The sequence below is a fragment of the Carcharhinus amblyrhynchos genome, unplaced genomic scaffold, assembly GCF_965287045.1.
Source record: "Carcharhinus amblyrhynchos unplaced genomic scaffold, sCarAmb.v2.hapA scaffold_42, whole genome shotgun sequence".
NCBI lineage: Eukaryota > Metazoa > Chordata > Chondrichthyes > Carcharhiniformes > Carcharhinidae > Carcharhinus > Carcharhinus amblyrhynchos.
The window spans coordinates 3,937,538-3,949,879 of NW_027649783.1; the positions used below are offsets into that span (position 1 = coordinate 3,937,538).

The 12,342-nt window shown below is 43.6% G+C and overlaps 2 protein-coding genes across 2 annotated transcripts; one reads left to right on the top strand and one right to left on the bottom strand.

The window, feature by feature from the left end:
• Nucleotides 1–1,138: 1,138 nt before the first annotated feature.
• Nucleotides 1,139–1,619, bottom strand: LOC145335976 (histone H2B-like). The gene has a single exon (XM_080181710.1). The coding sequence runs from the start codon at nt 1,594–1,596 to the stop codon at nt 1,210–1,212; it is 387 nt and encodes a 128-aa protein (XP_080037836.1). The 5' UTR covers nt 1,597–1,619; the 3' UTR covers nt 1,139–1,209.
• A 9,992-nt stretch (nt 1,620–11,611) lies between these two features.
• On the top strand, nt 11,612–12,195 carry LOC145335818 (histone H2B type 1-M-like). Its single transcript, XM_080181543.1, has one exon. It carries the CDS (start codon nt 11,745–11,747, stop codon nt 12,120–12,122), a length of 378 nt encoding a protein of 125 aa, XP_080037669.1. The 5' UTR covers nt 11,612–11,744; the 3' UTR covers nt 12,123–12,195.
• Nucleotides 12,196–12,342: the final 147 nt, after the last annotated feature.

Below are 12,342 nucleotides of genomic sequence, written 5' to 3' on the forward strand. Positions count from 1 at the left end.
CCCCTGGAACTTGTGTGGAGGAAACATCTGATTTCTTCAAATATTTCTCTGTGAAAACAAAGTCCATTGAATAACTCCAATCCAGATTGGGTCAGTTTCATCTCTATTAATAATCATTGGGAGCGGTTTGTGAGGCTGCAGCCAGACTCCAGCTCTGATTGGTTAAGAATTGGATAGAAACAAGAGTGACCAATCACAAAGCGAGGTAGTAGAAATGGGAGGTTTTGATTGGTTTACATTTTCAAATGGGAAAAACCCGCCAATTTCAGTGCAGGAAAAATACAAAATAACCGAACGCCTTAATGTTCAGGAAACTATTTCAATCTCACACTTTCTCATCTGTTTATTGTATTTTCCCCTCACTGAATCCTGCCGCTATTTTAGGAACAGTTTGAATGTCTCAATCTCTTATCTGGAACCGGCGGGAATCAGACCCCGCTCAGCAATTTAAAACCGAGCAAATCTCAGCTCAGTGGAAAAGCAGAAACAGAGAGATTCCCAACCAACCCCCTTCACACAGGCTTCACAGGGACAGAGAGAAACGGCTGATTTCTGATCCTCTCCCCTGAAAGCGGCCGGGAATGTTCCAATGGGAAGTGTGGAGAGAATCCCCGGCCCGATCCCGCCGGTGGGACAGGCAGCTTTGTGTCCGGAGAATAGGGAGGGCCCGGGGGGGAAGCGGATCTTAAAGCGCTGCAATGGACTCAGGTCCTGTGTGTGTACAAATCTCACTGATTCCGTCCTCTGGGAAAACTGTGGAATAAACAGATCAGCCCGAGAATAACCTCTTCATTCCCGCCTTTACTCTGTTCCCGGAGCGGCTCCCAGATCACCCGAAATAACGAACAAATAATTTTACAATGAATTTAATTCCGCTGCTGCCAAACTGTGAATATAGTTATCACTGAATCTAAAGAATTACCTTCCGATGTGGTGTTTCTCCTCATTGTCCGTGACAAATCCCAGACTGGGGTTTATAATCCGCTCTCAGTTCAGTTTGATTGTCCCTTCAATGTGAAAGTGTGTGTAAGGGGTGGGTATGAAGTCCCATTCACAGCATTCTGTAACGGGACAAATCTCTATCCTCCAGAAAGAGATTTCTCATTAACTCAATAAGGGAAAAGATGGTGCAGCTTTTTCACAGAGATTGTGGGTGGCTCTGAAAAGAGCCGTTGTGTTTTGGGGGGTTTCTCAGTCCATTGGGGAGTTTTACTTGGAGCTGGTGTACTTGGTCACCGCCTTTGTCCCTTCCGACACGGCGTGCTTGGCCAGTTCCCCGGGCAGCAGCAGGCGCACGGCGGTCTGGATCTCCCGGGAGCTGATGGTGCTGCGCTTGTTGTAATGGGCCAGGCGGGAAGCCTCACCCGCGATGCGCTCGAAAATATCGTTGACGAACGAGTTCATGATGCTCATGGCCTTGGAGGAGATGCCGGTGTCGGGGTGAACCTGCTTCATCACTTTGTAGATGTAGATGGAGTAACTCTCCTTCCGAGATCTTTTTCTCTTCTTGCCGCCCTTTGTTACCGGTTTCTTCATCACTTTCTTCGCTCCCTTCTTGGGAGCTGGTTTCGAGGTTGCTTTCTTCTCATCAGCCATCTTCAGTTTCACACAGAAATAAAGCAAACCCCTTCCGAGCGCTGATTAAATAGACAGTCCCACAGATCTATGTTAATGAGGAATTGGGAAAGCAATGATTGTGATTGGACATTTTAAAAGTTATTCCACTCACTTCTCAGGGGTTCATTTGAGTGGATACGGAAACAGACCAATCAGATTGAGGGGTTTCCGCCAATCACAAACCTCCTTACTACAATCAGGAAGTACATTTTCCAAAGAATCTCCAGGCCCAGTTTCTCAGTGTGGAAAGATCCACCGGGAAATGTCCCCTGGCTGTCGGTGTGAGGGACCCTTCTCCACAGAGGGACTGTGCGGGAGTGTGGGATTCCTTCAGGAACTGTGAATCTCTGGTAATGTGTGCGAGTGTGGGATTGACTCACTCTCTGATACAGTGTGTGAGTGTGGGATTTACTCACTCTCTGATACAGTGTGTGAGTGTGGGATTTACTCACTCTCTGATACAGTGTGTGAGTGTGGGATTTACTCACTCTCTGATACAGTGTGTGAGTGTGGGATTGACTCACTCTCTGATACAGTGTGTGAGTGTGGGATTGACTCACTCTCTGATACAGTGTGTGAGTGTGGGATTGACTCACTCTCTGATACAGTGTGTGAGTGTGGGATTGACTCACTCTCTGATACAGTGTGTGAGTGTGGGATTGACTCACTCTCTGATACAGTGTGTGAGTGTGGGATTGACTCACTCTCTGATACAGTGTGTGAGTGTGGGATTGACTCACTCTCTGATACAGTGTGTGAGTGTGGGATTGACTCACTCTCTGATACAGTGTGTGAGTGTGGGATGGACTCACTCTCTGATACAGTGTGTGAGTGTGGGATTGACTCACTCTCTGATACAGTGTGTGAGTGTGGGATTGACTCACTCTCTGATACAGTGTGTGAGTGTGGGATTGACTCACTCTCTGATACAGTGTGTGAGTGTGGGATTGACTCACTCTCTGATACAGTGTGTGAGTGTGGGATTTACTCACTCTCTGATACAGTGTGTGAGTGTGGGATTGACTCACTCTCTGATACAGTGTGTGAGTGTGGGATTGACTCACTCTCTGATACAGTGTGTGAGTGTGGGATTGACTCACTCTCTGATACAGTGTGTGAGTGTGGGATTTACTCACTCTCTGATACAGTGTGTGAGTGTGGGATTGACTCACTCTCTGATACAGTGTGTGAGTGTGGGATTTACTCACTCTCTGAGTGCGGGATTTACTCACTCTCTGATACAGTGTGTGAGTGTGCGATTTACTCACTCTCTGATACAGTGTGTGAGTGTGGGATTTACTCACTCTCTGATACAGTGTGTGAGTGTGGGATTTACTCACTCTCTGATACAGTGTGTGAGTGTGGGATTTACTCACTCTCTGATACAGTGTGTGAGTGTGGGATTTACTCACTCTCTGATACAGTGTGTGAGTGTGGGATTTACTCACTCTCTGATACAGTGTGTGAGTCTGGGATTTACTCACTCTCTGATACAGTGTGTGAGTGTGGGATTGACTCACTCTCTGATACAGTGTGTGAGTGTGGGATTTACTCACTCTCTGATACAGTGTGTGAGTGTGGGATTTACTCATTCTCTGAGTGCGGGATTTACTCACTCTCTGATACAGCGTGTGAGTGTGGGATTTACTCACTCTCTGATACAGTGTGTGAGTGTGCGATTTACTCACTCTCTGACACAGGGTGTGAGTGCGGGATTTACTCATCATTTGTAAGGATGGACTACATTATGTGAGTTTGGAAATCATGCATCTGATTTGATGCGATCATATCTGAGTGTTGGATTCATTCTATATTTGAGTGTTGGACTCACTGTTTATCTGTTGGATAGTGAGGTATGTGAGTGACTGTATTGATTCTCTCTCTGGGAATATAAGGCAGTGCTGATTTAACTGTGCATGTGTCACATACACCGTGCTGGATTTATTCTGTACTTGTCACTTTCTGAAACTGGATGTAAAAGAGATTCATCCTGTCACTGTCATTCTCTAAGACTGTACATCAGTGTGAAATTGATTGTGTGGTTTCTTTCAGTCTGGGCTTCTTTGTCTGAGTGTGAACTTTTCATTCATTGTCAGTGCCTGGTACTGTGTGGGACTGTGAGTTTAACTCTGTACCTGTTAACATCTGCTGCTGTAAGGGTACACGGATCTCAATCTGTATCTGTCAGTCTCTGGTGCTGAATGGGTGTGTGGAATTCATTCTGTATCTGTCAGTCTCTGGTAACCAAAAGAAAATATGTGGAAAATCTCAGCAGGTCTGGCAGCATCTGGAAAGAGAGAAAAGAGCTGATGTTTTGAGACCAGGTGACCCTTTGTCAAAGCTTTGACCTGGAGAGAAGGCCGGGGGGGGGGGCGGGGGGGCGGGCGTGGTGGAGGGGGGGTGGAATGTGGAGAGAAGTGGGGGAGGCGGACAGAAAGGAGAGGCAATATCAAAACCAGGTTCGTAACGGGGGAGGCAATTCATAGACAGATTGTGAACACGGCCAGGGGGACACAATGGCAAGAACTCATTATTCAACATCATTGCTGTTTTCACTCCCAAACCGCCGGGAAGGGGCCTCATTTCGTTCCTATCTCCCAGTGTTTGTTATTATTATTATAGAATGAACAGCAGAAATGTAACTGCACAATAACCATGAGAGCAGCTGTACAAACAAGATCTACTGCAGGCAGCAGGTGGGGAGTGGGATGGAGAGGCTTTAAACAGTGGCTGCTTGTTGATTTTTCGATATTTGGTTAAAGTGGGAGCTGGAAATTGATAACTGACCCGTGCAAAAGTTACTGCTGCTTCACACAGCTCAACTCAATCAGCAGTGCACGGATTGGGCTGTTTCTGAATGTCACAAAATTGTTTTAAACTCGCCCCAAACTCCCAGTGAGTAAAAGCAGTTTGGTATATTACTGAAATGATCTCAAATATTGTCTGTGCTGAAGGTTTATCCTTTTACCCTGGTTCCTAATAATTGTTATTTGTGAAGTTATATCAACAACTTTTGTATCTTTTATTTCATCTGTTCCTCAGTTTAGTTAGTTATTTTTCTTGTTGCAGGCAGATATTTGAAGGATTCTGATGATTCCTCAGAACAAGCACAATTTCATCAAGCCAGTTCCAACACAAAGCAGTTCCAGGATCATTCACAGAGCACAGAGATACTGCCAACTCATTGGGTTCACTGTCACAAAGAGAAGGATTCAGCCCCACACTGTTTGCAAGGTAAGAGACAACTTTTCAATCCAAGAGTTGAATAGGAAAAGAGGATTTATTTTTAATTTCCTTCCCTGCCAATGTGGGACATAGGATCAGGAGTGGGCCATTCAGCCCATTGAGCCTGTACTACCATTCAATCTGATTATGGCTGACCATCTCCTTCCATGCCCTTTCCCCACTCTATCCCCAATTTCCCTTTATGACAGTGAGATTTAGAAATCTGTCAATGTCTATATTAATGTTCACCCTGTGTGTGAACTTCTGTAGCCCTCTGAGCTACAGAATTCCAAAGGGTCACAAAGTTGAGTTAAAAAAGTGCAGATCTCAGTCCAAAGAGGATTTGCCCTTATTTTAAAATTGTATCTAGGCTCCCAACCAGGGGAAACATCTCACCTACATCTACCATGTTTACCCTTTTAAGTACTTTGTTGTTTTCAGTGAAATACAGGCCCTGTTTCCCCAGGTTTTCTTCATAAGACAGTCCTGCCATTCCTGGAACAAATCTGCTGAATGGTCACTACACTCCCTCTGAGGCAATAATAACCCAAACTGCACACAGTATTCCAGATACAATCTAATAACACTGCTGTCCAGTCAACCCAAGGCTTCACTACTCCTGTACTCAGAACCTCCTACAATAAAGACCAACGTACCATGAACCTTCCAAATTACCAGCTTCATTTCCTTGTTCGCCTCCAGTGACTTATGAATGAGAATAGTCATGTCCCCTAGTACATCAACACTTTCTAATCTCTTAGCATTGAATTAAACTCTGAATATCTGTTCCTTCTACGGAAATGGAAAATCTCACACTTTCTACATGATGTCCCATTCGCAATGTTCTGAGAAGTAATGAGAGGTTCAGAACATTGCAGCTGGAATATCATCCACCTGAAGCTGCTTTGTATCTTTCTCCCAACACACATTTACACTGAGCTTTGTGTCAAGTGCAAACTTCTCAATATTACATTTGACTGACAGGTAGATACATTAATCATAGAATTTTAACAAAACACACCCACTCACAGATATAAAACATGTTGGTCACAAATTGAATAAGAATTCATAACCAGAATAGACAAAAAATGTTGTTGTGAATCTAAAAAATTGCAATTAATTACCTCAGAATATAGCCATTGATACATTTTGTAAATCAATCCAAAAATCTCAGTGAGTCAAACTGAAAGATGTAATGACAATTCTGTTACTACAAACTGCAGTAATTAATTCATAGGCTGTGTATCCAAATGTTACCATTCACAGAGCTCAAAATTGAATACCATTGCACAACTTACAAACAGCTACTGAATATAAACCATGACTGGGAAATGTACCCTAATCCATATGATAAATTAAATCAAATGGCAAACAAATATCAATGCATTATAATTTAAATAAATGGTTTCTAATACAGTGCCTGAAATGCATGTAAATTTAATGCGGAGAAGTGTGAGGTAATTCACTTTGGTAGGAAAAACAGATGTGTCGAGTATAGGGTTAACGGGAGGACTTTGAATAGTGTGGATGAGCAGAGGGATCTAAGTGTATGTGTACATAGATCCCTGAAAGTTGGGAATCAAGTAGATAAGGTTGTTAAGAAGGCATACGGTGTCTTGGCATTTATTGGTAGGGGGATTGAATTTAGGAGTCGCAGCGTTATGTTGCAACTGTACACAACTCTGGTGCGGCCGCACTTGGAGTACTGTGTGCAGTTCTGGTCCCCACATTACAGGAAGGATGTAGAGGCTTTGGAGAGGGTGCAGAGGAGGTTTACCAGGATGTTGCCTGGTATGGAGGGGAGGTCCTATGAGGAGAGGCTGAGGGATTTGGGGTTGTTTTCACTGGAAAGAAGGAGGCTAAGAGGGGATCTTATTGAAACATATAAGATGATTAGAGGTTTAGATAGGGTGGATAGTGATTGCCTTTTTCCTCTGATGGAGAAATCTAGCACGAGGGGGCATGGCTTTAAATTGAGGGGGGGTAGTTATAGGACGGATGTCAGTGGTAGGTTCTTTACCCAGAGGGTGGTGAGGGATTGGAATGCCCTGCCTGCTGCAGTTGTAAATGCGCCTAGTTTGGGGGCGTTTAAGAGATCCGTGGATAGGTTTATGGATGAAAAGGGATTGGTTTAGGTTAGTGGGTCATTGTTTTGTAACTGGTCGGTGCAACATCGTGGGCCGAAGGGCCTGTTCTGCGCTGTAATGTTCTATGTTCTATTTAAAGTGCAAAAGTATCCCACATTTCAATACGTCACAATGAACAACTGTATGAGGATTGATTCTTACACTCGCATAGATAACAAGAGAATCACAGATGTAAAATTAATCTGACATTCACAAACTCCCAAGAGACAGATGGGAAGAACAAGGAATTCCATAACATACTTGGGAATGACAACTACAGAATGATTCTTACACCCAAACATTCATCAGAGGAAAAGTGAAACAAATTGAACTCCACACTCACACAGTATCAGCAAGTAACATTTACAGAATGAGTCCTGTTGTCATACACAGCACCACAAGGACAGAGATACAGAAGGAAAATAACTCTGAGCTGCTGTACCCAGGATGGATACAAACAGTATAAATCACACACTCATGTAGTTACTCAAATCTGAAGACTGCAAAACTGAAATCAAACTCATGTTGACTTCATGGCAAACTCAGGAACAGATTTCACCCCATATAAACATACAACAGTGGAGACTGACATCGTGCCTGAGTCACAAATTCATGTTCAGCTAATCTCACACATGCAGACTGACAACAGACAGACAAATACATGATAAAAATGTCTTTTGTATACAGTGTCCAATACTTGCACAAAATTAATCTCCTTCTCTACAAGAGATGGAGTGATGAGATTGAGTCCCACACTCAGCCTCACTGAGTAGTTGCAGTGTATCTCACAGATGGTACACATTGTGCTCCAGTGGCTGAGGGAGTAAATGCTGAAGCTGGTGTGCAAGTGAAACCCAAAATATTATTTTGTATTTGAGATTCTTTTATGTTATTGGAGATGCATTTTCCCAGTGAGTGGAGAGTACTGTATCTCTGACCTGACATGTGGTTTTTCAATTGTGGAAAGTCTTTGGGGAAATAAGGGGTCAGTCACTGGCTGTGAACCTGCTCTGCTCTATTTTTAAAGCTCAGTAAGAAGTCTGACAACATCAGGTTAAAGTTCAACAGGTTTATTTGGTGGCAAACACCGCTAGCTAGTGGCTCTGTTACCAAATAAACCTGTTGGACTTTTACCTGGTGTTGTCAGACTTCTTACTGTGTTTACCCCAGTCCAACGCTGGCATCTCCACATCATGACTATTTTTAAAGCCACAGTCACATTGTGACAGGATACAGGAAGAACCTTGTGCTCATTTCTCATTAATTACAGTCACAAAATGATGACCATCCTGAAACATAATGAAAGATGTGAATTATGAGCAAGAGTCGGCCGTTCAGCTCTTTGAGCCCATATCGTCACACAATGAGGTCATGGCTGATTTTCCATTTCAACACCATTTCCCTGCTCTATCCCCATATCCATTAATGTTACTAATATGTAGAAACTGATCCATCTCACTCATGAACTTAATCAACAAGTAAGACTCCACAGCCCATTGGACTGATCATTCCAAAGAATCACCCACTCAGTGAAATAATTCCTCCCCATCTCAGTCCTAATGAGCTGCCCCTTATTCTGAGTCTGTGTCCTTTGGTTCCAAACACACCAGCCAGGGAAAACATACTTCCTGCTTCTACCCTATCGAGCCGTGTAAGATTGTTGTATGTTTGAATGTCAGCACCTCTCATTCTTTTAAATGCCAGGAAATAAACGCCTGGTGTTTCTTGTTTTTACTCAGACAATAATCCCTCCACCCAAGGAATTCATTTAGTGAACCTTTATTCCACTTCCTCTATGGCAATCATGTTTTTCTTTAGGTCAGGAGAACAATACTGCACACAATAGTCCAGGTGCTGACTCAGCAAGACTCGATATAATTACAGTAAAATATCTTTACCCCTGTATTCAAACATCTTGTATTAAAGACAAACATTCCATTCTCCTTCTTAATTGCTTGCTCGAGCTGCAGATTAGTTTTCTGTAACTCATGAACAGGAACAGTCAAGTGCTTTTGAATTTCGACACTTTCAAGCCTCTCATCATTTAAGGAATATTCTGCACATTACATTCCATCTGTGAAATTGTTGCCCACTCTCTGAGCCACTTCAAATCCCCTTGAGGAGGTTTTGCCTCCTCCTCACAACTCACACTTCCACCTTATTTTGTGCATTCTCCAAAGTTGCAACTGTTGTCTTTAATCACTGCATCCCAATGATTGATATAGGTTGTGAATGTTGGGGTCCAAGCACTGATCCTTGTTGTACCCCACTTGTCATTGTCTGCTAACTTGATATGATCTATTTATTCCTATTCTCTGTTTCCTTTCCTGTAACCAGTTCTCAATCCAGGCCAGTATTCCCCATGTGCTCTGATTATATTTATTGACCTCTTGTGTGGAAACTAATTTCTGAAAATGTAAATATACCACATCAGCTGGTTACTCTTGATCTCGTTGCTGAAAATGCTAGTTGCATCTTCAGATCTCCAACAGGTTTGCTAATCCTGATTTCACCTTCATAAGACCACCACGAATTGTTATAGTAGAATCATAGAAGATACAAGCAGCAGTAGATCATTTGGCCCTTGGAGCTGCTCCAGCATTCGTTTTGATTGTGGCTGATCATCAGAATCAAGATTCTGATCCCTCCTTCCCCCAATATCCCTTATCCCTGGAGCCCAAAGAGCTAGATTGAATTTATTCTTGAACTCGCCTGAACTACTTTCTCTGGTAGTGAATTCCACAGATTGACCAAGCTCTCAGTGAAGAAGTTTCTCCTCGCGTTTTGCCTCAACTCAGGTTATGTTTCCTGGATTTGTTGACACCTAATATAGAAACAAAGAACCAAGAAGTAGGAAACAGAATACTGTATTTGCAATCTGCAGATTGACAAGAACAGCATAAAACATTGCTACTCATAAAATACAACAGCTATAGAGTACAATCCACATCTTCCTCACACTGACAGCAAAAAATAATACTCACATTGCAACAATTACCAGATTCTGCAATAAAGACACACAGACCTACCACACACACTGACAGCAGGAAAATGAAATCCTTCCATGCCAGAAACAGAGAGGGACAGAATAAAACCCTTTGTCATAAAGCAGAAAATGACTGACATAGACTGAAATCCAGATTTATGTTTCAGGAACTTATAAACAATCCACACATCACTAGCAGTGTGTGCGAGATATTGAATAACGAACATGCCCAAGTTAATAGTCATGATAGGTAGGCTGGTGTCTCATCTCTATTTAGTGTTTGAGTGACTAAGTGACGTTTCATAGAATCCCTACAGTTCAGAAGGAGGCCATTCAGCCCATCGAGTCTGCATTGACCACAGTCCAAACCAGGCTCTTTCCCTGTAACCCTTCTAATCCCCTGACGCTCAGGGGCAAGTGTTGATTCGTTGGTTAGAGTCGAATTTAATTTGTTACAGTCCAAGTTGTGAACCTTTGTCATGTGAGCCTTTAAGATGGTCACTGGGAAATATCAACCTCAATGGGAACTGTAATATCGCAAATAACTGAGACCTTGAGAATTAGTGGGAAAGACACACTCCAAATAATAGAACAGCATGATGGGAAAATACCAACACCCTTATACCAAAGACTGATATACACAGATTAAAAACCTACCCACGTGTCAGAAATAAAAGTGTGCAGTGAAATCACACACACAAATCCCAAAACTGAAGCGCAGCTAGAAAAAAAATCACAAGATTTTCCATTTCAGAAACCACCAGGTGCCAAATGAAATACAGAATAACATCCCAGGACCAACATACTGAAAAGCCCACACTCTCTAAAATACTGAATGTTAGAGAGAAAATAAAATAGATGGGCATATATCAGAGATTGCAATTTCTGGATGAAATCTTAATATCACTGACCACAGACTGACAGAGATAGAAACAACATTGAAATATCAGATACTAATTGACACAGCATGAATCCCACTCACACAGGGCTGACAGAGAAGCATTTGGAAATAGAATGTGTGTATCCTGTTGTGGAATCGCTCTCGCATTGTTCATTAACTGGCACCGATCCCTCAATGCCACCCCACCCCCACCCCCACCCACACCCCACCCCGCTCCGCTCCGGTCCCAAGAACTCGAATTGTGTTGAACAGTAAATCACCCTCCGGGATTGTTTCTCTAATCCTCTCTGAACACCTTGTAGTCAGTAATGTCCAATTCTCATTCCACTCCTTCTCTCAGTCAGTTTTCTGTTTTAGCCACACTGTTAGTGTCACATGTGGGACTTGTGGCTGCTGCTCATCAAACTTATTCCCCTTTAACCCGCCCAGTAACTCTCGCAATAACCCCTGTCTGAGCCCAGATACTCTGTCCTGCCAGCTCCCGGTGATGGGCGGGGAAGTAAAGCGGAGCAGTTGGTGCTGGTGAGGAAGGGGAAATGTATGAAGAGTATCAGCAGTCTGATAGAGTGATGTGGGATTAGCAGCAGAGAGAATGTGCTGGTGTGGCAGAGGGAGTGAGAGAGTCAGGGGGGTTTGGGTGGATGGGGCCGGACAAGGGGAAAGGACGGATTGAAAACTGAGAGAGTTTGTGGGTTTGAGCAGCAACCAATGTGATTGGGTATCTACACTAACCAATCAGAGACAGGATGACGAATTGCCATCAGTGTGAATGAACCAATGGGAACAGGGCTTCCAGCCATCCTTCATTAGCATAGGCCTGTGCTTTGGTCTATAAAAGAGGAGTTCCGGGCCCCATTCAGTGATTGTGTGTCTGAAATTCAGTGGGAGGATGGTGGATGAGAAGAAAGCGCCGGTTTCCAAGAAGGGAGCCAAGAAAGCGCAGAAAAAGCTGCCGGCAAAGGGCGGCAAGAAGAGGAAAAGATCCCGGAAGGAGAGTTACTCCATCTACATCTACAAAGTGATGAAGCAGGTTCACCCCGACACCGGCATCTCCTCCAAGGCCATGAGCATCATGAACTCGTTCGTCAACGATATTTTCGAGCGCATCGCGGGTGAGGCTTCCCGCCTGGCCCATTACAACAAGCGCAGCACCATCAGCTCCCGGGAGATCCAGACCGCCGTGCGCCTGCTGCTGCCCGGGGAACTGGCCAAGCACGCCGTGTCGGAAGGGACAAAGGCGGTGACCAAGTACACCAGCTCCAAGTAAAACTCCCCAATGGACTGAGAAACCCCCCAAAACACAACGGCTCTTTTCAGAGCCACCCACAATCTCTGTGAAAAAGCTGTATCATTAATTTAACTTCAATGATTACAACGCAGCGTCTTGCACAATAATAATTCTTATATTTCCCGATTATTAATGATAGACACGGAGTAATGTAAATCAAACGTCCGGTGGATCATTGGGTCTGAGTAATAATGTTTAA

Excerpts from the sequence above, each read along its gene's own strand:
- LOC145335976 (XM_080181710.1), bottom strand. The coding sequence starts at position 1,596 with ATGGCTGATGAGAAGAAAGCAACCTCGAAACCAGCTCCCAAGAAGGGA.
- LOC145335818 (XM_080181543.1), top strand. The coding sequence starts at position 11,745 with ATGGTGGATGAGAAGAAAGCGCCGGTTTCCAAGAAGGGAGCCAAGAAA.